The sequence below is a fragment of the Mus pahari genome, chromosome 1 (genome assembly GCF_900095145.1).
Source record: "Mus pahari chromosome 1, PAHARI_EIJ_v1.1, whole genome shotgun sequence".
Classification (NCBI taxonomy): Eukaryota; Metazoa; Chordata; class Mammalia; order Rodentia; family Muridae; genus Mus; species Mus pahari.
Window position 1 is genome coordinate 79,261,196 of NC_034590.1, and position 25,672 is coordinate 79,286,867.

General features: G+C 45.6%; 2 protein-coding genes across 4 annotated transcripts in view; both read right to left on the reverse strand.

The window, feature by feature from the left end:
- Positions 1–7,270, reverse strand: part of Stk33 (serine/threonine kinase 33) — a 163,313-nt gene extending 156,043 nt beyond the window's left edge. Inside the window, exon 1 of one of the 2 annotated variants that reach the window (XM_021209083.1) lies at positions 7,134–7,270. The gene's annotated coding sequence lies outside the window, so the exon portion shown is untranslated. Of the gene's footprint in view, positions 1–6,811; positions 7,066–7,133 lie in introns of those variants that run through there. The other variant, XM_029542596.1, reaches the window with a different exon arrangement.
- Positions 7,271–20,373: 13,103 nt separating this feature from the next.
- Trim66 (tripartite motif containing 66) overlaps positions 20,374–25,672 on the reverse strand; it is a 41,789-nt gene continuing 36,490 nt past the window's right edge. For both annotated transcript variants that reach the window (XM_029540907.1, XM_029540906.1), the window contains exons 13-20: positions 25,525–25,585; positions 24,761–24,935; positions 24,186–24,472; positions 23,680–23,806; positions 22,708–22,782; positions 22,276–22,428; positions 21,670–21,888; positions 20,374–20,635 (exon numbers count right to left, since the gene is read on the reverse strand). In XM_029540907.1, coding sequence (XP_029396767.1) covers positions 20,576–20,635; positions 21,670–21,888; positions 22,276–22,428; positions 22,708–22,782; positions 23,680–23,806; positions 24,186–24,472; positions 24,761–24,935; positions 25,525–25,585 — 1,157 coding nt within the window. In that variant the 3' untranslated portion in view covers positions 20,374–20,575. The remainder of the gene's footprint in view (positions 20,636–21,669; positions 21,889–22,275; positions 22,429–22,707; positions 22,783–23,679; positions 23,807–24,185; positions 24,473–24,760; positions 24,936–25,524; positions 25,586–25,672) is intronic.

Consider the following 25,672-nt stretch of genomic DNA (forward strand, 5'->3'; position numbering starts at 1 on the left):
CTGTAACAAGATCTGATGCCCTCTTCTGGAGTGTCTGAAGACAGCTACAGTGTACTTACATATAATAAATAAATAAATCTTTAAAAAAAAAAAAAAAGAATTGACAAATGGGACCTCATAAAATTGCAAAGCTTCTGTAAGGCAAAAGACACTGTCAACAAGAAGTCTGTAAGTTCTAAAGACTAAGAACATTCTGAGGGGAAGCTCATTAAGATCCAGGAAGTAAACAACTCGGGGGATTCAGGAAATCCCAGAATCTGACCAAATGTACTAGGCCTCTCCCCTATTTCCAAGCAGTAAGGACTGCTAAGAAGTCAGAGCTGCCTTCAAGAGACACTCTCCAGCCTGTCCAGCTGCCTATAAGTCATATAATGAGCTCCAGGTTCCAGCTTTTGTAAGCCATCTTCCATGCTAGGGTGGGCTTCTGGTGTTGCAGGTGCTTTTGAATCATTGCAGCTCCTGCAATTAACCCTCAACATACTCCTGTTAGTAACACAATACAAATTCATTGGTTCATCAAATTGGACTCTGGTGGTCTGTCAATACTTCCCCATCTTGGGTAAGTAAAGGTTTGTTCACATCTCCATAGAATAGTCTCACACAACAATGCACAATGATATATGCATGTATGCACCACACATGTGCATGTGTGTGCAAACACAGGCAATAAATAAATAAATAAATAAATGTTTTTGAAAGAAGTTTGAAAAAGAAAATTATTTGTAATTCCATGAAAATATTCACAAATATGAACTCTCTCCCCAGAATCTCAGGCAGTAAAAATCTAAGTTCCCTGGCACTCACTGAAGTCATCCTAAGTAAGACTTGCTCACAGCAAAGAAGCGAGAGAATTCAAGCCAGCCTTAGGAACCTGAACCTCACAGGTCCCACAGGTAGGTGGGAAATGGCTACCACACAATGCCCAGCACCTCAGTGGCCACCAGCCTTCCAGATTACATGGATTTTCTATAATGCTCTTGTTATGAATCTATGAACTACTAGTTATGGGTTGAGATGACCAGTTTTCCACAATAACTACCAGCTCATGTTAAAATACTGAGCTACAAGCAAACTTTTTGCACTTGGAATGCAAATGTGAAGACACAGTTCAATATTCTAGAAACATCATTAGCACCCATCAAGCACTTGATGAATAAATACTTATAATAGTTTATATTGCTTTTTAAAGAATTCAATTCCAAAAAATAAAACAATAGTATCAATTTTTGAGACAAGCCCAGGCTGGCCTCAAACTTTCAATCCTCCTGCCTTGGCTTCTCAAGTGTTGTGATTATAGGTGTACAGTACCACACAAAACTTTGTTAGAACAGTAAAAACACACACACACAAAAAAAACTTGAAGGTATTTTTTTTCTTATTTTATTCCTAATTTATTACTCATCCTGACTGGAATTCAAGGTGATAACATCAATGGTTTTGTTTTGGTTTTGTTCATTTTCTGGTAAGTGTAAGAGCAATGTTTTCCTTCTGATAGTTTCACACATGTTCACTTACATTTATTTGCCCCACACTCATCACCTGTCTTCTCTCAGCCTCTCATTGGTCCTGCCCCCCCCCAGTAGTCTTGCCTCTATTTCCGCGTCAATATCAATGATTATTTTAAAAGGTAATTCTATGTAGCCTTCAATACTTTGAAAGGATATTTTAGTTATTAAAATCATTACTGTCACTTTATAAATGTTTTTAAAAACAACATTAAGTCAATAAAACCACAAAAACTTAAGAGGTGGTTCATTTCTTATGCACTGTACAATTTAGTTAGTAAATTTAGAGCAGATATATTAATATAGCTTAACAACAGTGTGCCCATTATTCACATTCTAGAACCCTAAAGATAAATCCAAGCAAAACATAATTAGGCTCACTAATATGCAGTGGCATTCAGAGGGGGGAGGAAAACCTCTTATAAGTACACCAGAAAGACAGCAATTAATTTGGTCACAGTTTCCATATTTAAGCGTCTATTTTAAAACAGACATTATTTCTCAGTATGTAGCAACTGTGAGTGTGTGAAACACTATGAAGAATCATCACATTGAGAAAAGTAGAAAATATCTCCGGGATTATATCTTCTCTTTCAGAAGCCACTTCTCAGAGTCTCACAGATAAGAAACAATTCTACAGGTTTACAGCCTCTGGCAGCCACTTCAGGAAGCCTTCCTCATCCTCCCGACGCAGCCCAGCTGGTCACGTCCCTCTTCAGTCAAACACGAAGATGACCTGAGCAGCAGCCTTTGGAGCATCACTTTTTTAAGAATTGTTTTTATGAGGAAGTATACTGTTCAACTCTGTTTGTGTTGGGGGTGTGGGTAGGTGTGGAGTGTGTGCGCACACTCTACCTATGTGTGCCTGCTAGCACACTCACAGAGGCCAAAGGAAGATGTCAGGTGCCCTCTCTATTTTTTCTTTGAGACAGGGTCAGTCACTAAACCTGGAGCTGGGCTAGCAGCTAGCAATAATCCTCTGTCTTCGCACACATACTCCAACTCTGTGAAGTTACAGATACTCCATTGGCTACACCCAGCCTTTTAGGTAGGTGCTGGTATCACAACCCAGGACTTCATGCTTGTATGAAACTGCTGGTACCCTCTGTACCTTCTCCCTAGGCTCTCTGTCATTACCTCTTGACTTTCCAGTGTCAGAAAATAAAAAATTTAAAGAAAATATGGTTGTTGATTAGTCTCTGCATAAGAACGTTCTAAGGGATATGAAGTATATAATATGAGGCCCTGTGTTCACTCCTCAAGATTCCCCAGAACAAAAAAAAGAAAAAAAAAATTGTGTGTCGGGGGGAACCTTGTATGAAAAGCAAACTGTTGATTTAATATTCTTACTGTATCAACCAACCATTCTCACATAGTGGTCACAGCACCCCTTTTCTTCCACAGATGAATCTGCAACATTCTTATGGAAAGACGATGAAGTTTCTACCTGCTTGAACCATGCACAGCCCCAGTCATCTACCTTGGGCCTCTGCTTCCCACCTGGATGTCTTCTCTCTTCCCACTCCTGTTTTACTGATGGTCAGCATTGCCTACATTTCAGATTTCACCCGAGACTTAACCTCTGAAACATTGCTTTCTACCTTACTCAGTAGCTGTCTTAGTTAGGATTTTTATTGCTGCAGCAACCCACCATGACCAAAAAACAGCTTACACTTCCACACTGCTGTTCACCACTGAAGGAAGTCAGGATAGGAATTCACACAAGGTAGGATTCTGGAGGCAGGAGCTAATATAGAGAGAGGAGTGCTGCTTACTGGTTTGCATCCCCTGGCTTGCTTAACCTCTTTCTTATAGAACTCAGGACTACCAGCCCAGGGATGGCACCACCCATAATGGGCTGGACTCTCCCATACAGATTGCTAATTGGGAAAGTACCCTACAGCTAGATCTCATAGAGGCATTCCCTCAAATGAGCCTCCTTCCTCTCTTATAACTCTAGTGTCAAGTTGACACAAAACCAACTAGTACAGTAGCCAACAGGCAAGTAACAACCTGCCCTGGGCCCCAGTGACACATTAATTCCTGCCAAAGTCCAGGATACAGGGTCCTGCATAGGCCAAGGAGGACAGACAAGGTAAAGAAATCAAACAAACAATGGTAAGAAAAACTGACGGAATAGTAAGTGCGTTGGGGGTGAAACTGGATGGAAGGAATGACTCCAAATATTCCCAGTTCAATCAGACAGCTCTATTCAATGACAAAGAACTTAAAACTGTGAATTTGAAGTGATACATGCCTGAAGTGACAAATATGTCAGTTGCCCTGATCTGACTGTCACATGTTATGTGTACACATTTAACTATCACACAGCAGCACATGAATGTGTATAATCACTAGATCTAGAAAATCTTTCAAAGAGTTTGTATAGTCGATTTGGATAAAAGAAATCTTTAAACAAATAAATAAGAAAAATATGAGTTAAAATAAGGAGGAACTTTTATCTGAAATGGGCAAAGGTTTGGTTTGGTTTGGTTTGGTTTGGTTTGGTTTGGTTTGGTTTGGTTTGGTTTGGTTTGGTTTGGTTTGGTTTGGTTTGGTTTTTGTAAGTAATGCTAACATGAGCATCACATAGCTGATAGTGGGACTGAAGACTGTATTGTCTTTTTGGAGAGCAGAGCAGCCCTACAATTCAAGAACACTACAGCATCTCTGTCCTTTGTAATTCCATTTTTGAGAAACTAATCTTAAGCAACAAGGACACAATGAGAAGATTAAATTATGAAGACATTCATCATTACATTTGGTAGCTCACATATAAATATCCACCAATCATAATAGCTAATAAAGCTTCATTCATCGTGTGATTGTGGAGCTAAGAAGATGGTATAGGGGCAGATCCTTACACATTACTAATCACCATTCACTGTTCCAAGTAGTTCACATGGAGTAATTCACTCACTTCTCAAAGCAATTTGGCATTGACCTACAGGCAGACCAGTGCTACTGTCATGTCTGACTTCCCAGTGAGACACCTGAAGCACTGAGAAGGTGACTGAAACAAACTCTGACATGCTAGACTGAAATTCGAAAATTCAAAATGCTATGGAAACAAAATGTTATCATAAATTTTTTGTAAGTTATTCATTGCTAAACCTTGCCATAACCTGATGTCAACCTATGTATCACCTTTATCCCAAGTAAGAGTGGATTCAGTTTACCATAGAAAAGTTAGTGTACTTGATGACATTCAGGGTTCGCTTAGTCGGTGTCCTATTGCTATGAAGAGATGTCATGACCACTGCAAGTCTCAGGAAGGAAAGCACTGAATTGTGGCTGGCTTACAGTTTCAGAGATTTAGCTCATTACCATGATGGTGGGGAGTGTGGCCAGGAGCAAGGGCAGTGACACAAAGGCACACATGGTGCTGGAGGAGTAGCTGAGAGACACATTGGGTCTGGTTTGAGCTTTTGAAACCCCAAAGCCTACCCACAATATTCAAAGATATAAGCCTATGGGTGCCATTCTTATTCAAACCATAAGGTTTGAATATATACACAATATATACACACTCTGGATCCCAGAGGTACACTACATACACCATATCACCCTTCAATAAAATGAAACATCAGCCCCACAAGTTTCAGGCATGGAACTGTGAGAGAACTAGAATGAACATGTAAACCATCTGTCTGCTTCTGTAGTCTGTGCTTCTAGGCACAGCATGATAGTTTCATATACTATTGAATGCCATGGGGAAAGAGTTGTAGCTCAACCATCCAGCTCATTATTAACGCCCCCAGCCCCCATGTGCCAGATACACAAATGCTACTGAAGAGAGATAACTGTGCCGGAAGAGCCAAGGTTGAGGAGGTTTGTTCCAGATAAATTAATCAAATATAGTGATCACTTTGAGGAAATATTTGGCCTTGGGATATTAAGGGTGACCAAGAATTAATTAAAGAGAATAGCAATGGCAGGGACAGGAACATGTGCGAAGGTCCTGAACTGAGACAAAAAGTCATGATGGAAAACTGAAGAAGAGTCTATGTATCCCCAAGCACAGTGGCAAATGCTTGTAATCCCAGCTACTCGAGAGACTACATCAGGAAGAAAACAAGTAGAAGCTAGCCATCAGGTCTGGCATAAATTTATTTATCTATTTATTTACTTATTTATTTAATTTATTTATTTAGAGTGCTAGGATTGAATTCAAGGCCCCTGTGTGCTGTTTATGTATGTATATATGTATGTATTATGTATGTATGTATATATGTATGTATTTATTTATTTTGTGTACAACTTGTGGAGTCTGTTCTCTCTTCCAACACGTGGGTCCTGAGGATCAAATTCATGTCATCGGACTTGGTGGTAAGCACATTTATTTACCCAAGGAGCCATTTTTCTGGCTCAGCATAATCATTTTGTAAACTTTAAATATTGTTCCTGCTGTACAACAGGGAAAATATAGATAGGAATACTTTAAAATGGGATGCTGACTTCAGACCAATTAGGAGGTAACTTCAAAAGACGCAATAATATCATGGTAGCCCAGTCTAGAGTGATAGAAGAAGAAACAGAAGTGGTTAGAGCTGATATTTGGTTTGAAGACAAAATGAACACAAAGTCATAGCAGTATGGACATATGAGAAAGGGAAATGGGTACTGATGAGGGTAAGATTCCTGGCTTGAAAACAAAATAGATATATGATTCATTAGGAAAAGAACACTGGTGGCTTACACAGACTAGAATTTTAAATGTGTAGTATCTCGGTGTGGTGCTCACAATTTGAAGACATGACCTGGAGAACAAGGAGAGCAAGCTTAAGTTCAAAACCTGTTGTTTTGGCATTCCATTCGCAGATCCTTCCTCCTACATAGGCTGGCTGGATCTCGCTCTGAAGTTGAAGGTTGGTGGTCAGACCAAAAACCAGCGGGGGGGGGGGGCAAGGCGCGGTTCCTCAGCTGCGATTAGGCGATTAGGCATTAGGCGTGAGGAGCACCCCGAATGTGCAATTATCCCCTACAACCAACTTAACCACTTTCTATTTGTCATTCACAGGGCAATACCACATACAGGCTCATTTCACCCCACAACGGTGTGAGAATTCTAAGGTGTGTCTAAGGAAACAGAGGCAGCAGGTTTAAACTCCCAGTCCTCAGAATCATCTGGGGATTGCCCTTAACATCACCCTGCCTCCTGAGCATCCACCCTGTGCGAGGAAGAGACTTAAGAAGCTACCACATAACGAGGTCCTACTAGATGACAGGCTCTTAGGAAATTAAAAAGACACCAAGCCCTTACAACTCCACAGCTTTTAAGGACATTTTCCCACACACACACTTACCCTTAGTGAGATTTCATTAAACTTTCAAAAATGTTTCCTGTAGCGAACATGGGATGGGAGTGAGGAAGTGAAGATGGCCCCAAGCAGCCACCCCAAACACCAGACCAGGGGAAAATGAGGTCCCAGCTGCTTGGGCCCCCTGAGACTCCTAAAAGAGTCCGTGGTCATCCCCAGGACCCTCCTCCACGCAGGACGCCTGGCCGACTGCCGGCTGAAGCCCTGAGGCCCGTTTGCCTGCGGTTGCCATGGCAACGAGCTGCCTAACCCTCCCGCCCACCTCTTCCATCAGGATAGAGCGAGTTGGCGCTGCCAGGCCACTCACCACACCGGCCGGCGGGCTGCCCCTGACAGAGGCACACACTTGACGCGAGTGGTTCCCCCAGCCCCGAACGCCACACCTAAAGAAGCTGAACTTTTCTAAGGCCGGGGTTGCCGACCCAGGAGGTGGACGGGGTCTGCACGGGGACAAAGCGCGACAGCAAACGCGAAGCCCCTGCTTTCCGCGCGCAAGTGAGGCGGGGGGGGGGGGGCGCACAACGGCGCCCGCGTGCCCCGAAGCCTGGTCTCCGAGGGCCGCACCCCAGACACCGAGCGGGAAAGCCTGCCTCGAGCACGGTGTCAAGTAAAACGCTTTTCAACAGCACTGTCGCTATCGTGACGGGATGTTCCGACTTTTTCTAAGTCATGGCCCAGGTGGCCGGTGCTCATGAGGCGAGGCTCGCCGGTGCAGGGAGCCTCATACGACGTGAACGTGGTCAGGGCGTCTCTGCTGAGAACTGGGTGGGGATCTTCACAGAAAGGCTGAAGTGGCCCGTGACAAGTCAAATAACATATCTCTAGACTTGTCCCAAGCCTCTGGGGGACCGGCTCCAATGTATGTCGCAAGCAACGGAGCCGTGAAAAGCTGGCTCCAGCTGTATGCTAATGTTCTATTATTGACCTGAACTAGGAATGGCTTCTGTGGGCGGGTCCTGCTCTCCAGCAGCTGTCGGGAAGAAATTCAACTCTACTTGGACTAGCATAATTATTCAAGGCAGATGTCTTCTAAAATTAAGGTGATTGATAGCCAGTAACAGTACAGCAGAGCAATTAATTTTATTGCTTACAGGTGTACATTTGGCAACTACTTAATCCTGTTGCTTTCATAGGAGAAAAAAAAAAAAAAGTGCTCAAGATGGGCACAAGTAGTTGGTAACTTCATTTTGGAAACCATTTTTCAACCACAAATACTCCCTGCCATGTACTATATTAATAGAACTTTGAAATCTTGGCCAAGCAATGTTCTGAAAAATTACAGAACTGTTGTCTAACAAGAGTCTAGAAGAGATGTGAGAATTTGCACTCTGTATGTCCCCCTTGCCTGTATAGAAAGATGGCATGATTGCCCATCCAAGCCTAAGTCCAAGCATGAGTTTGAGAAGATAAACTACCATCTGCTTCACTGAACTGACATGCATGGACCTGCCTTTAACAAACCCCTATGAAGGCTTTTAGACTCCAGACCCTTCCAAAAAACAACTTCAAACATCTGACAAAGCCTAGTTAAGGGACAACACTGGGAGGAAGAATTTTTGGAAAGGCATGCAGGTGAGTCCTCCCCTGCAGTCTGTCAGTGATGCCCAAACTTGCTCAATACCAGAGACATCTACCGGGAATTTTTGTTTTGCTTTATTTTGTGTTTAAGTGTAGATTCACAAGTTATACACTCAGAGATTCTCGTTAAATAGATCCCAGTTTTGAAGGGGTGGGTAGGTAGGTGTGTGTGTGTGTCAACCAGTAGGCTAGGTTTTTGTTTTTTTTTTTTCCGAGTTGGGTCAGACCATCAAAGCACACTGTGTTTGTAATCTGGGAAGCTAGTTCAGTTGGTAAAATACTGACTTCAAGCATGAGTACCTGAGGTTGATCCCCAGAACCCAAGTTAAAAAAAAATAAATTGAAAAAGAAAACTGGGCTCGGAGGCACATGCTAATAATCCCAGCACTAAGGAAGTAGAGACAGGAGGTTTCCTGAGGCTTGCTGGCCAGCTGTCATAGACCAATTGATAAGTTTCAGACCAGTGAGCAGTGAGGGACCCTGGGTCAAAAACCAAAGTTGACAGTTCCTTGGAACAACAACACCTAAAGCTGACTTCTAGCCTACACACACACACACACACACACACACACACACACACACACACACACACGCGCGCGCGCGCACACACACATCCATCTATTTGGGTGCATATGAACATGCATCTCTGCCATAAGTGTTTATATAGAGAGCAGAGGACAACCCTTGGGGCTCAGTTCTCTCCTGCCACCTTGTGGGATTTGCCATTCAAACAAGTTCAGACCTGCATATGTGTAACCTCTACCCACTGAGCTGACTCACTGATACCCTCCAAAATGTTTAAAGCTGAATGTGCCTCTTTATCTTCACCCTTGTAACTCTGCCTATTGAAAGTCTTTAGCGTCACCCTTACTCCATTTGCTTATATTAAGAAATGCTATCAGTGGCTTGCAAGCATGGCTTAGTAGATAAAGACACTCAGTAGATAAAGGTACCAAGCCTGACAACCTGTTCCATTCCCAGAACTAATGCAAAGGTAAGAGAAAGCCAACACCTGCATGTTGTCCTCTGACCTCCATACATGCACCATGACACGAGCACACGTGCACACATGTGCAGACACAAGAATAGAAATAAGTTTTAAATAAGAATGGAGCTTTTTCCCTGACAGTGAGTAAAATATTTGTGACATCTCTGCATTTGTTAGAGGGTTTGTTTCGTGGTTGTTGGTGGGGTTTTGTTTTGTGTTGTTGTGTTTTGTGAGACAAGGCTCACTATACAACTCTAGGCGTCCTAGAACTCACTTCGTACACCAGGCTGGCCACAAACTCACAGAGACCCACTTGCTGCTAGGTGCTAGAATATAAGGCTTGCACCACTCTGCCTAGCTTTAAAGCAGTTTTAGGAATGATTGTCCCAACCCTGTAGCAGAATCTTTCCAGCTTATCTAAGCCAGGGTTTCTCCTGTTTTTGGTTCATAAGTCACTATAAGAAATATGTTTTATATTGCCACCCACTGTATATGTATTTAATAACAGAAACACTTCTGAGATTTGGTTGGCCTCTAATTCCATCTGGAGAAGGTTCTAGGCTCTACAGGACCAGAGTGAGTGCTGGGGATGTAACTCAGCAATAGAGGACTCACCTAGCATGTGTACCGCCCTGGGTTTGCCAGAACTACAAAATAAATAACCCATATGATTAGACTAGGCCCATCCAAAATTTCAGGATAGTCCCCCACTTCTATAAAGAAATAGCTGTGGGTAGAGAACCTGCCAACTAATACGATTACTTTATTCCCACATAGGACGGTCCATGCAAGAAACTTTCAATTCTGTTAGGAAAAATAGTCATGCCTTATCCATATGAAGGGAGAAAACCATGAGATCAACTTCATTTCCCATTTTAGCATGGATTCTAGGAGATGATGGGGCTCAGATTTGCAGTTCAGATTTAATAACTTGGTTAAACTTGACAACTCACGTGTCTACAGCTCTCTTTTATTCTCTTCCATGTTCCTCTCATTCTGACTTTGATTTTTTATTGACTACAATATTGATGTTTATCTTACGCTACCCCACAAGCTTTGCACTTGCTGTTTTTTTCTGCTTCTAAGGCTCTGCTCGCATAGTTCTCCAAGACTGCTGCTTTCTCATAATTCAGACTGTACAGTTGCCCCCTCCTCAGAAAGCCAACCTGGAACTCCTCTCTAAAGGATTCCCACACACACATACCCCCAGTCTATCACCTTATCCTGTTTCATGGCCTGCCAGCACTAACACCATCTAAAGTGGTAGAGCCCAACAGAAATTAAAACCTCATTAGGAAGAAATTAAATTTTGAATTATATAATTTTCAAATAAGTTCCCCTTCCAAAAAAAAATCTTAATACAACATAATCTAAACACCTCTTCATTTGTCTTCGAGAATAAAAAAACTTAGTAGTATTTTTGTGTGATATAGAACCTTTTAACTATTTTTTTCTGTTTGTTCAATGCTGGGGGTATTTAACACTTTGCTAGAATATTTTTAGAATAGATAACATTTAATATATATATATATATATACATCAGTGGGCCTGGTAGCATAGATTTGCAATCTCAGAAGGGTCAGGAGTTCAAGGCCAGTCTCAATTTCTGCCCTTACTAGAAGTAGCAAGATATTAAGAACCTGACCTCGCCATTCTTTATAATAGAAGGAAGGGGGAAAGGGAAGGGAGTATTTTATAGAGTATGGTAAAATGTAGATGGATAGGTAAATATGTAAATTGATTGATAGACAAATATTAATTTCCAATGTGCAAATGTCACTAAAATTTATAGAGAGAAACCAATGAAGCTACACAGGAAGGTGATGCACTCGGAAGTCTGTGAAACCCACACAGACATTCTGAATCTTCTTAGGAAACCTTGGTGTTGTGCCAGACAAAAAACATTTTTCAGAGTATTCAAGTTGCTCAAAGCAGCCACATTAAATATTATGACTAGTTACCAGAGCTCAGGTCCTCAGAAAAGAATTGCAGCACCATAACCATTAACACAACAAACTCTAGACACTGCCAAGGACCTCGCTCTATTCCAGGGGTCACCTCAACACTACAATATGCTCTCCTGTTCCTGAAATTATTAACGTCACCGTTGGCAGCAAGTATGATATGCCATTTACGTAAACACTCCAGGGTAATGTCAGGTACTGTGGAGTATCAAATTGCTGACATTTAAGAAAGAGAGGTCAGAACTGAAGTGTGGTGAGAGAACAAACACAAGAGTAACTAGCACAGCTTGTTCCAGCTTTTGTTGACCCTGTTGATAAAGGTACCAGGGTTTGGGCTTGGGCAGAGAAGGTAGATTTCTTGAGTCAAGGAATGGTAGATTTGTGTTATTGTTTTAGAAGTCTCTCTCTCTCTCTCTCTCTCTCTCTCTCTCTCTCTCTCTCTCTCTCTCCTCTTTGTGTGTGTGTGTGTGTGTGTAGTTTTTTGTTTTATTTGAGATGGAGATCTCCTATAGTCCAGACTAGCCTCATACTATGTAATTGAGGCTGGCCTTTAACTCCTCCCAATGCTCCTGCCTCAGCCATCCAAGTGCTAAGACTAAAAAGCTGTGTGTGTGCCACCAATACCAGCTGATTTATGCATTAATTAAATTTCATGTTTTATTCAAAATATCTTAGCACATTGCTAAAGTACTTTTCTATCCCCCGCACTGCGTCAAAACAAACACAACAACAGCAAACACTTGAGCCTTCATGTTACAACAAACCACTCGATTTCTCTGATGTAACAAAGTCAGAGATATGTAGATTATTGCATGCTCTATTAAGGTTCCCCCCCCCCATGGCTCTTGTATTTGGAAAATGTGTAATTCAAAATGTAAGATTTTCCTAATGGGACTTTTTTTTCTAGTAGGCTCTAGCAGTCTGTGTGATTCTTTGCATTCTTATTTTACAAATAGAATCCTCACTGTTCAATTGACAGAAATATCTGTCCATAAACTCTGTGCCCCTGATCAGTTTTTGAATATTGGGCCTAGCCTTCTTCATCAGATAAAACTTACTAGAGTTCAGGTTGGTACACACTAAGTCCTCTTCCGGGACATTTAGGGTGTTAAAATGGCAGTGCTCCCTGAGTCGTTTATAAAGACAATGCTAGTGCTAGCTAAAGCTTTAGTCTCTTGTTATTGAAATTAATATCTCATACTAAAATCCATATGGAAATGAAATGATATCAGAGCAGCCAGTCTTAAGAGGAGAAAAAGGAGGAAGAGGATGTGGAGGAAGTGGAGGATTCACACTTCTCAAATTCGCAGCTAACTATAATCAGGACTGAGTCATGTCAAAGCCAGACATACAGATCAGTGAGAGAGAACATAGAGGTCAGTCGAAGCATTTTTTGTTGAGTGGTCAAGGTGCTAAGACAATGGAGGGAAGAATCATTTTTTCATCAATTGATCCAGTAATGTCCTTTAGGGTAATTTTCCTCCTCCATTACAGGACCCAGTCTGGAGTCAGACATTACATTTAGTTGTTATATTAATTTGCTTTCTACTGCTGTGATAAAACACTGACCAAAACCAATCTGAGGAGAAAAGGGTTTATTTGACTTATATGTCCCTGTCCCAGTCCGTCACTGAGGGCAGTCAGGGCAGGAGCCAAAGCAGAGACTACAGAGGAGTGCTGCTTGCCAGCTTGCTCTCCACTTATGCATCCATTCCTTGATTTCTTATACAGCCCAGGACCACCTGCCAAAGGGTGGCACCGCACACAACAAGCTGGGCCTTCTCACATCAATCATTAATCAAGAAAATCCCCTTGGCACTAAGGCCATTCTGATAAGCAAGTCCTCAATTAAGGCTCCATCTTCCCTGGGTGATTCTAGTTTGTCTCAAGTTGACAAAAACTAACAGTCATGTCTCTCTATCCTCCATTAGACTGGGACATTTTCCCAACTTTTCTCTGACCCTAGCAACAGGAATAATTTGACTAAAAGAGATGGCTGGGCAGTTAAAGCATGTTCTGCTCTCCCAGAGGAGCAGAGTTCAGTTTCTAGCCTGGAACAGCAGTTCCAGGGAGATCCAATACCTCTGGCCTCCTAAAAGATGTGCACACACATCACATACCCACTTAGACACACACATACAAGATTAAAAATTGTAAAAATAAAAGTTTACAAAAGAGTCCTGCCTCCTACCTTCATGTAATATACAATTTCTTTTTCTGATGTTTCTCTGTGGTCAAATTCAGGTCGTTTATTCTCAGACACAAGACATCCTACGCTCCGGTGGAGAAACACATCTGGATGCACAGTGTGTCCACCTGTTACTGATTGGTAACGCAATTTTGAGCACACAGTCAAGGTGTTATCTGATTTAACCACTCTGTAATTTTTCCTTCCTTGAAACTAATGAAGAGTCGTGAAGAGCCAATTTTAGGCTATGCTCATCAGCCTCTCCCTAGAAATACCCCACCAAACAGTCCTTGCCTTCCAGGGAAGCGGAAAAAAGTACCTCGGGCGCCATCTACGGGGCTGTCATCACACTGCAACAGGGCCAAGAACCAAGAACTTTATCACACCTGCCTGATGCTTTTAGTCTGAGGCTCAGGAACAGTTTCAGTCTTGGACATTTTGAAAGAAGAAACTACAGACTTCTGTGTAATGTGGCTGAATTCTAGTCCAACATTACCATGAAGTTTAGGAAACGTACGATTTTCCACCACGTGAGTCCAGAGGGCTGAACTCAGGACAAGCCTTTTTACTCACCGAGACATTCCACCTGTTATTGGTTTTCAGGACTTTTTTTGGTGCCTGAAAAGCTCTCTCTCCAGCCGGAATACTATGCTTATTACATACTATGCTTATTACATGAAGAGGCAGAGGGCATGCTGCAAACCTGTGTGCTGGGCAGGAGAGGAGACAGAAGCTTGCAGTGGAACCAAGAGTCAGCACACAAAGGCTCAGTGCCCTTGGGACCTGGAGAAATAACCCTGAAATGAATGAGGACAGACAGACAACAGCACAGGAAAGGGGGAAGAGTCAGGCGCTTGCACAGGGCTGGGAGAGAAAGGGCTGAGATCTCCAGGCTTCACTGGAGCATTCAAACCATTAAAAGCATGAGCTTTCTCACCTGACACCACCTACCTTCCTCCCCCTTGCCTGGCTGCATGACAAGATGAGAGAAAGAATATGTTAAGGGAGGGCTCGTGTGTTAGGTGACATTGGGACATATGAGTGTGCAACTGTCATAGGATTTATAGGTCTGGAGCGCAGAAAAGTTGGTCTATGCCTTTTATCAGACTCTCAGGATTTATATGAAGTGGAAGTTTCTGATAGGTCAGGTGTTTTACTCATACTGACTCACACGGCGTTTTGCTAAGGCAAGACCCATGGGAGGACACGTGATGTTTGGAGAGAGTATAAGTAGGGCTCAATGGACAGTAATGGTGCACTTACATAGTTAGCTTTGCAACAGCTCACTGATCTCATGACCTAGTCTTCACTGATCTTTGCTGCATTGAGAGAGGCACAGCAGAGAACGCTGGTGTCCTGGCGCATCCTGGTCGCTCTTGCTGACTCGTGCTGATTTGGCAGAGGTTTTGTTTCTCAAGACAGGGTTTCTCTGTGTAGCCCTGGCTGTCCTGGAACTCACTTTGTAGACCAGACTGACCTCGAACTCAGAAATCTGCCTGCCTCTGCCTCCCAAGCACTGGGATTAAAGGCCTGTGCAACCACTGCCTTGCTTAACTTTGTTTCTGTTTACACATTTATTCATCTCAGGAGGGTTGCTTTGGGGGGGGGGGTGTTGTTTGATTTATTGTTTTGAAACAAGGTCTTACTATGTTGCCCAGGCTGGATTAGGTAATCCCACTGCCTCAGCTTCCCTGGTGCTGGAATTACAGGTGTGCATCACCATGCTGGACACAAGGAACTTTCTTGAGGTGTTTTTGCCTGGCAATGAGAAGCAGGTTCTCATAAATATGTTTCTCCTAACTCTACCTCAGGCCTATTTTAAAGAGTAGGCTACGTTTATGCTGAATCTTCCACAAGGTCTTCTGTAGTCCATGTTCTTACCGACATTGAAATCCAGGTTCCAAAAGGCTATGAAGCAGGTCTCAACAGTTTTCACTAAAGAAACACTCTAGGCCAGGCGTGGTGGCGCATACCTTTAATCCCAGCACTTGGGAGGCAGAGGAAGGTGGATTTCTGAGTTCGAGGCCAGCCTGTTCTACAGAGTGAGCTCCAGGACAGCCGGGGCTACACAGAGAAACCCTGTCTCGAAAAAACCAAAAACAAACAAACAAAAAAACCACTCTAGGACACAGTTGCTGGTAAAGGAAAGTGCTATTTTTTTATTTAATTTTGAATGTGTAGGTCCATTTAAAATCAATTATGCTTCCCCTTAAATCCTTTCCTTGTGCCCCTAGCCACTTTGGATCACATGACCACGTCGAGGAGGAGCGTGTCCAGACACCAAGAAGTGTCCAGCTTGAGGTACGGGCATATGGCTCAACGAAGCAGCGCCAGCCAGGGAAGGCTTTCTCCAAAGCAGCACAGTTTGGCCTGTAGAGTTTGTTACCCTGCCTGGTTGGGACTTCTCTAGCTGTGTCCCCACTCCCAGGATTTCTCTGACCCTATGTGGTCTGGGCTTCAGAGTTAGAATCATGGTTACCATCTTTAGAACTACAGAATCTCTGAGAGACCCCTAACTTTATAAATGAAGGAACTATACCCAAGGTCATACCTCCCATCATTGACAATGCCGAAACAGATTCCCAAACTCAAGTCAGATGTCTTTCTACAGTACCTCCAAGAAAGCAACTACCATGTGCCTCCAGCTCTGTAGCATCTAAAGCAAGCAGATGTGGAATGATCAGCACGGATGGAAAAGACCTGTGGGAGGAGTCTAGGTGAGCCAGGCTCAGCTCAGGTGAGGAACCACAACAGTGCTCAGTCTCCCGTTCCCTCTGGAGAGTCATGGGAACAGACCCCACCCTGCCGGGACTGTCCTAGCTGCAGCACTGAACCATGCACAGAAGCATGCCTTCCCATGATCCTCAGCTCCCTGCTGACTGAAGCAGGTACCAACTGGTATGGATCATAATGGTGAGCTGTCCACCAGGGTGGGAATCCAGCTGAGCCAGACAGCAGGTTGCATGCTACAAAATCCAGCTCCCACGTAGGCTGACTGACATGGGGGTTCTTAACACACGGGTGTGTCTCTCTGTGTTCTCCTGGGAACAACAGAGGGAAGGATTCACTGACGCAGAACAAGCTCACCAGAGGAGAACCAAATCCAGGAAGGTGGGATACATGAAAAACAGAGAGGAAGAATCAGAAGCAACTATGATTCTTCTCGCTTACCCAAGCCCTGAGGAGGAGAGAATGATGACAGCCAGGCACATCCCTCTGTCTAGGTTTCCAGCAAGCACAGCCTCTGTGGCTGAGATAAAGCTAACGTATCAACCTTGGATATCCTAAAAGACTGTAAAGAGAGAACTGCACAGGGGAATGATGGGTTGGTGAGATGCTGTGAGGAGCTCGAGGCAGCAGAGAAGTGAAAGGCATGTCATTTGGTAGCTGGTGGTCACTCTCATGAAAACCTATAGAGGACCAGAGAAGAAGAAGAAGAATCAAAGAAAAGTATTCTCTCTTGTCCGAGACATGTAGCCCTGGCTGATCTACTCACATGTAGACCAAGCTGGCCTTGAACTCCCAAGTGCTAAGATTCAAGATGTATGCCATCACATGCAGTCAAACAGTTTATTTTAAATGAAGAATAATGGGCAGGGGGAAAGGTTTATGACACGGATGTGACAGTTTTGCTTTAATCTTGAGAGACCTTTGATAGGCTGTGTGGAGAGAGGTAAGCAATGAAGAGAGCCTGTAGAGCCCTGGGAGTGAAAAACAGAGCCTTAGAGAACACAGCCCAGATCAGAAAACACAGAACCAGAAGAACAGGGAAGGGAGGGAGGCAGTATACACACACTGGACAGTAGGAAGAAAGGCAGGGGGCAGGAAGCCTTTGCCTACGAGCTCTCTTCAGTGAAACAGATGGTGAGCTGTCATTGGCTAACAACAAAGATGAGGTACATAGATCCGAAGCACATAATACCAAGTTCAAGAATTTCCAATCAATACTGAGGCTGCAGCTCCAAACCTGCCATGCTTAGAAGCAAAGAAACAAAAAGCAGAAATCAGGCTGATGTGGAAAATGGAGAAATGAAGTTGGGGAGGTTAGGAAAGTTTGAGATGCTAATAAGAACCTATGTGGTGGGGCATGGGCTCAGGCTGGGGAGAGGAGGGGATCCTAGATAAGACTAAAAGTCTGGGAGACAGGAGAGGGATGTAGCCATGGGGATGGGCAAAGGGAGAGGGCAGGTGCTCGGGAGTGAGTGGACTGGAGGGGCCACAGGGGCAACCCCTCAGCTCAGAAGTGCTTCGGTAGATGACCAATGCGGTAGGGATGGAAGTGGATCACAGCCCAGCAAAAAGAGGGACCTAGATATTATGAGGCACACAAAGACCTGTGGCTAAACTAGGGACAGGAAGCCAACATTCTCTGACTTCCCAACCATGTCTCCCATGGCGCAATGTGTGAGGAAGGCCCAGTAGCTGCCATTCTGTGAGGTTCCTGCAGCAGGCATTGTACCTGTTGCTAGAATTCCAGAGGATCAAAATACCCATATTTTGTATCAATCTTTGTACTAAAATCCCTGTGGTGCCCCCCCAAAGCCACCCTACCACAGCCAGAAACAAGTTTCTTATCTTCTAGGGCTGCCAAGGACAATATAACCGGAACGCAGTGCGTTCCCACTGCCTGACTTTGACTTAGCTGACTTTACAACGGGGCCATATGGAAATGAGTCACTGCAGGATCCAGTGAAAATGAGTACAAGTTACTTAGTGAACAGGTGGTTGCTTTTGTTGTTAATTTTTTAAACTTTCAGTTTTGTTTTCTGCATGCAAAAAGCCCAAAAATTTAACATGACTTTTAAAACTTGGTCCCAGAAGAAATTCCACAGGCTAGCCAATATAGGAAAGGAATGACAGACCAGAGCTTCACATCCTTAAAGAAAAAAGGCAGTCCTCTTCTCTGTGTGCCCTGCTCAGATGCCCAGAGGGAGCGTCTCGCCACAGAGGGGCCCTCTCACAGGAAGGGAGCAGAGCCGCGCCTGCTACATTTCCAAGATCTCTAATAGGACACACTCAAGCTATGAGCTGTGCCAAGAGAGAAGAACCAAAGCTTTGAACCAGGCATTTCCATTTTATGGTCACAGTCTCCAGCTGGTCCAGAAAAGGCTGTTAGGTTTCAAGCTCTCACAGTGTTCAGTGGCTTTCCAGTGCCAAACACCATGAAGACTATAGTAGGAATACAAGCCACAATAAGGAAAGATGCCCAAAGACAGGAATTGGGAAGGTAAGAACAGAAGGAACCTCATCAGACCAATCAGAGGGAAAGATGCAAAAACCAAAAGAGAAACAGCCTAAGCCCCAACCCAAAAGCTTTGTGACCACAGGAGCGAAGACTGCTCTCAGGGGCCACCTGACTGAGAGTGAACTAAAGATCCCGCTGCTGGAACTAGACAGCAGGATATGGAAGCCCATCTACTGTGGAGAGCGTGACTGCTGAAAGACAAGACAGTGGGCGGGGCTTGCTTCAAAGGAAAGGGATCTGGTGCTCTTACTGACTCACAGGCAAAGAAGTTTTTGGTAAAAAGAAAATTGCTTCCTAGAAAAGGCCCTATGAATAATCACATCCTTAAACTGCACCTCTTCACAAAAACAAAGCCACAGCCCAATAGTCCCCTGAAATCAGCCATGACATGCCTCAGGACCAGGCTACTGATATGCCAGGCCCATCACTCCATCAGCAGTACAGTCAACAGATCCTTCCTCAGCCAAGCCCTTGCTTGAGAAGAAGCCTGTCCCTGTATGTGTCCCAGAGGCGTCCTCACAAACACCCTGCCTACACTGTAGTGATCAGTCCACAATGTGGCCTGTAGCTCTGTTGCCACCACCCCATTCCCATGGCTTCCAGAAGGCCTTTCTGTATTCTGTGAGGACTACAACCCTGACGTAACCTCAGAGTCACCTAAGGCTTCTCACCTCTCAATTTTCCCCTTCTCCACCCTTAGCCTACTAACACCTCAGCAGACTTCTACCCGTCACTGTAGCTTTCTCCAAGTTCCAACACTAAAGGGTGACAGTGTTGGCTGCTTCCGGGCTGTGAGCATCATGGTCACAGTTCTGATCTTTGGCTGAGTGAAAGATTAGAGATCTAGAATCATAGGCAGGAGAGGCCTGACACTGCACTGGCTATGGGTCATCCTTGCCAGGGACCTCAGTTCCTGCAGCAGACATCACGTCACATTAGTCCCAAGTGGAACTCAAGATGCAGATGTCTGAAATTGAGGAAGAGCCACTGACACAAATACCAGTGACTTCCGGGAAGGCAGGCTCTGGAGTGCTATTATCCCAGAGTTAGGACACAGAGGGACAGACTCTGAAGCTGGCATCTTCTGGGTGTGAGTGGAAACCGACCTTTGCACTGCCACCCAGCTAAGCCAAGAGTACCAAACCCCACATAGCATTTCACAGTGACCACCTAAGTCCTACTCAGGAAAGGGGACATGAAAAGCAAACACCCTGAAAACCTTTAGAACCCAAATAGGCACCGATTGAGACCTGGGGCCTCGAGAAGCCTCCATTATTCTGCCGGTGGCAGACACCTCTGTCCCAACAGGACGAGCAAAGGCAAAAGTGACAATCTTTGGCTGTGCTGGGACAGGGACCACAGGCCTGCCATATATCCAAACCTCACTTCCTTTCTTGTACCCGTGTCTAAGCCAGGAGTTCAGATACACAAGGTGTTCCTGAGCCCTGGCTGCAGAGAGGTGAGCCAAGTGTGCTCTACTCAGCTGAGAGAGCTCAGCAAGAAAGCCAGGTCCTCCTGAGCCTGAAGAGGCACAGAACCTCTATGTCTGGTTACTCTGGCAATGAGGAACACCTCTCTCTTCCCTGTTTTACTGAAATCTTCTTTATGGTGGATGCACTATGGCTCCCAAATAAACACTGGAGATGATAATGATGAAGGGAGCGCTGCACGCTCAACAAGACTCATCTCACAGCCACGTTCTGAAGAGGATAAGCTGAAGGATGGGGAGGGATGGTCTCGAGGACAGGGACATCAGCCACCAGTGTGCCCCATCTCCTTCTAGCTCTCACACCTGTGAGATGCTGTTGGCCAGACGAAACGACACTCTCTTTGTCTTCTCATTCTCCTGAGATAAAAGAAAAATCAGAACACTCAAATCTGGATTTATTAAACTGGAGAGGATCAGGGTCAGGATTGGGGTTCCCTGGAGCTAATGCATTCTACCCTGGAAATGCAACCACAGAGCTCACTGAGGGCCCTACGTACTATGCACAGAGTGTTGCAAATAATCAGGGGCTGATGGCCAGACCTTGGCACAGGAGGCCAGCAGCGCATCTCAGTGGAATTTAACAGAATGGCTGCACGGAGTAGCACACGCCTGTAATCCTAGCACTTGAGAGGAAGAAGTTTAAGGCCATCCTGATCTCTATAGTTAGTCCAATCAGCCTTGGCTACATAGTAAGAGCTTATTTCAAAAAAGAAAGAAAGAAAAAGAAAGAAAGAAAGAAAGAAAGAAAGAAAGAAAGAAAGAAAGAAAGAAAGAAAGAAAGAGAGAGAGAAAGAAAGAGAGAGAGAGAGAAAGGAAGAAAGGTTGGAAAGAGGGATAGGAGGAAGTAGGGAGGGGAGGAAGGGAGAGGAAAAAGAGGGACACGGGAAGAAAGGAAGGGAGGGAGGGACGGAGGGACGGGGGGAGAGAGGGAGGAAGGAAATTGATCTTTCAGGTCCACACAGGTGAGACCAACCAGAAAGTTCTAAAGTTCTCTCTGTTGTGAGCAACCCCTCTGCTTCCTTTTTTATATCAAGGAGCTAAAAGGGTCCCTTCTGTCCCCCCTCTAGCCAAGGTAGGCACTGATACCAGGTAATTCTTTCTATGGGTATTACAATCATAGCGTAGTCTAACCAGTACTGAGCTGGGTGTCAGAATACCCAAGATCTGTGAACTTGCTAAAGGACCCTGGGCAGGAGCATAGGCCCCTCAGGATTTCTGCTTCACTGGAGTTGGTGACCTCTGTACCGCCCTACCTTTCTCATATACTAAAGGGCTTAGAGGGAAGTTTCGTCAATACCACTCTGTCCTGTGCTCTCCATATCCTCCCAGGTGCCCCTTTGCCAGTGCCATCACCCATCCACCTTACCCACTGGCTGGCAGAAGCTCTTTACCATATGCCGCCGTCGCCTCTTGGGCTGGATGCCTTCCTGCATGTAGGGAGGCCATGGGAAGCCCTGAGGAGTGGAACAGCCACTCTCGCCAGACACATCCTCAGAGTCTGAATCCTCTTGCTGGGGCTGGGCAAAGCATTTGTCTGGGTAGATCTCCTTTAGCCAGCCTTCAAAGAACACTTCCAGACAGCGGCCAGCCTCTGCAACCTCCGAGTCAGGCTAATGCGGAGAGACAGTGGTGTTCTAGCCTGCTTCTACCAGGCCATTTCCCCTTGTGCCCTCCATCAGGAGGGACACGGGAAGTACAAGCCTAACTGGCCTATCCTGAAATATCATCCTGAGAGACCTGGAGCTTGGCACATTCCCCTTGGACTCAAGACAACCCATTCAGCAGCTGTCCTGGTAGCTACCCACAGTTGACCAGTTATGAGCGCCTCCCCAACTCCTCCGTCCTTCTGAGTCCATGCTTAGGGTTCACATTTAGGATAGGGCTTTTAAACAGTAGCAAACTCCAGAGCTCTGCTTCCAGACTCTCTAGCCCACCCCACGCCCATCTAGGACAGTCTTGGGGGTCACTGTGAAATAATGAAAATAAACCCAACATACATAATTGAACTTAGCACAGTTCCAGAACATGAGGCGTACATCTGACACCACTTCCTCTGGAGTGGTGTAGTGAGCTGGGTCCTTCTTTTGCAGTTTCCTCCGGATGATTGACAGGTCCATGGGCCTCTTGATAATCTGGTAATAATGCCTGGCCTTAGGGAAGGAGAGAAAGGGAGGAGAAGCTGAAGAAGAGAAAATTAGTGTAGGAACAGACAGAAAGAAGAGGAGGTGGGGAGTGAGTTGGGATGTAAGTGAGGGTGCAGAAAAGATGAGGAACAAAAGTGGGGGAAGAGGGAGAGGAAGAGGAAGAGATATCTCTCGCTAGGTCAGGTCTGATGCAGTAGCAGTGAGGGAGAGGAAGAAACAGGAATGGCCCTTGGTGTCCCCTCAGCAGAAAGGAGAGCAGCAGGCAGACCGGCAGGGCCTCCTTACCAGGGGGCTGACTGGTTCATGGAAGGGCAAGCTGAGGCTGTTGCAGCACAGGGACAGGACCAGCTTCTCACACTTCTGCAGAAACCACAAGGGGCACTTCAGTGAGAACTAAGGATGGTAACTCTGGATTACTGTCTGACTCTGACCTCGAGGGTGCCAGCCACCCTAAGAAGGCAGTTTGGACTCCCATGTCAGAAGAAAACTGTTTGGAAAGGGACGGTCACATAAATTCTCACAGGCCGAGTCAGCAGGCTTAGCTCACAGCAGAGCCTGAAACACCACACACACACACACACACACACACACACACACACACACACACACATACACGAAGCTCTTGTGTTAAAGGTTTGGTCCCAGGGCACACACATACACGAAGCTCTTGTGTTAAAGGTTTGGTCCCAGGGCAGCGCAGAGCCTTTGGAAGATGACTTAGCCAGGGCTCTGGCCTTGCACAGGGATCAATCCACTTCTGGACTGGTAGGAGCTGGGGAAACTTTTTTTTTTTTTAAGATTTTATTTATTTATTATATGTAAGTACACTGTAGCTGTCTTCAGACACTCCAGAAGAGGGCATCAGATCTTGTTATAGATGGTTATGAGCCACGATGTGGTTGCTGGGATTTGAACTCCGGACCTTCAGAAGAACAGTCAGGTGCTCTTACCCACTGAGCCATCTCACCAGCCCCCCTTCCTGCCTTCTAACAGGCATGAGGTAAGTGCTGCTCTCCCACATGCTCCCCACTGTAATGTTTCCGCCCCACCACAGACCTGGGAACAATAAAGCCAAGCGACTGTGAATTCAAACCCTGAGTCACAATAAGCCTGTTATACTTTATGTTGGTTTTCTTGGTTATTTTTGTCACAGTGATGGAGAGATGACCAACAACCTCACCCCCAAAAGGCTTGTCATCCCCTTGGGCACAAGGGCACTTCCTCACACAGAAAACACTATTCCCCAAATCCTCCTACCTTCTGGTCATACATGCTCAGGCCGGGAAGTGCCCGCGCTCCAGGGTGACTGTAGCGCGCGTTCTCACAGTCGTACTCCATCTCAGGCTGTGTCAGGCTGCGGCACAGGGTGCACACCCATTCTCCCCTGCACAGCAAGCGGGATCATGTTAGAACTCAGCATCCTTCCCTGACCCTCTGCCCAGAACAGGCATAAAGACGTGGGGTGATGAAGGAAGAAACTGGCCCCAGCCCTGCACCAACGAATGGATGCTTACAAGCCACGGGCTCAAAAGAAGTGAAAGAAGTGAAGAGGCCATGACTACAGAAAAGCACAGGGGTAAGCGGGGAGCTAGGCCCAGCTATGAGACAAATCTGTTATAGAAGCACCCCTGCAGGGCCCACAGCCTCACAGAACTGGACTCGGTTCGGGCCCAGTAAGCCCATCCTGGGCTGCTGTGGGCCCGGTCAGAATCATGATATGGCCCTGGAGTTGATGCTGCTAGCCAGGGGATGGCATGACTCACCCTGGGAAGCTGAGCAAGGCTGGCACGTGGCAGGAAAGGTGATACACTTTGGGGCAGCGGTCACAGCATAGCAGCTCCCCACCATTGATGCACACCGCACAGAAGTCCTCATTCTCTATGGGGGTTGGGGTGCTCTTCTTGGCTCCCGGAGCTCGGGGAATGAGTCTGTGTTCCTCAGATGTGCTCTCCACCTCTTGTGGCCGCTGCCCAGTCAGAGATGTGACAGTGACCTTTCTTCCCCCAAGACCTGGGCCCTGGGTGGCATCAGGCAGGCTGTTCTGGCTGACCTTGGGAAAGAAGAAAGTCTGAGCAGTTGGAGCACAGAGTGGGAAAGTGGCTGACAGGACTGGGGATGGGGAAGACTGACAGAGACTGAGCACTTGCAACGAGGATCTCTTACTCCAGGGCCACAAACCAACCAAGTCCCAGCTCAACCCTGCTGTAGCTCACAGAACCCACACAGCAGAGGACAAGGTGAGCTACTGTCCCACTGGGGATCACAAAAGGCCCAAAAGCAAGTATTCCGACAAAGAAAAAGAGGCTCCTAGCCTGGACCAAGCACAGCTGAGAGGTACCTTAATGGACATGCTGGAGGACTCAGTGCCACACTCAATCACCAGGAGGAAGCTTCCGTCCTGGCTATTCTTCTGGGGCTTCAGTTTAAACACAGGCATCTCTCCTGATGAGGCAGCACAGATCTTGAGCCGCTCCAGTCGCACGTAGGGGATCTTGGGCTCACTACTGATAGCTCTGTGGTGAGAGAGACACCCTGGGTCTCAGCAGGAGCCATAGAGAGCCTAGATCCCTAAGTAGGTCTCCTCAGTTAACCCCTTCCAGATCCACGTTCTGCCCCCTGCCAAGCCCTGCCCTGTCAATCCTGTCAGACACCAGGAAGATCTTTCCATCTGTAGTCAGAAGAAGGCTCTGTTAAGAGTGAGGACTATTACCCAGAGTGCATGCCTACCCATGCCTGGAACTGTCCCACCCCCGTTCTAGGCACCCACCCCCATTCTAGGTACCCACCCCCGTTCTAGGCACCCAACCCTGTTCTAGACACCCAACCCTGTTCTAGGCACTGAACCCCGTTCTAAGCACCCAACCCCGTTCTAGGCACCCAACCCCATTCTAGGCACCCAAGCCCATTCTAGGCATCAAGCCTCGTTCTAGGCACCCACCCCCGATCTAGGCAACCAATCACAGCCACCCACTTGAGGCTCTGCAGGAGGTGACAATAGGTATAGACAAAATTCTGCTTCTAGTTCATTGTACAGGGTTACTTCCTATGCCAACCTCTCAGGACAGGAAGCTGAGGGTGAGAAAGTTGGCCAAGAGCCATTACCTGATGTCCGAGTTCTCCTTTGTATCCAGCTCTAGGGCTCCTTGTTCAAAATTCTCATATTCTAAGACAAAAGACAAATGAAATAGCTGTGACATGCATTTGTGGCAAGACTCTCTCTCACTTAGACCTTCCACTCCTGTTATTTGAA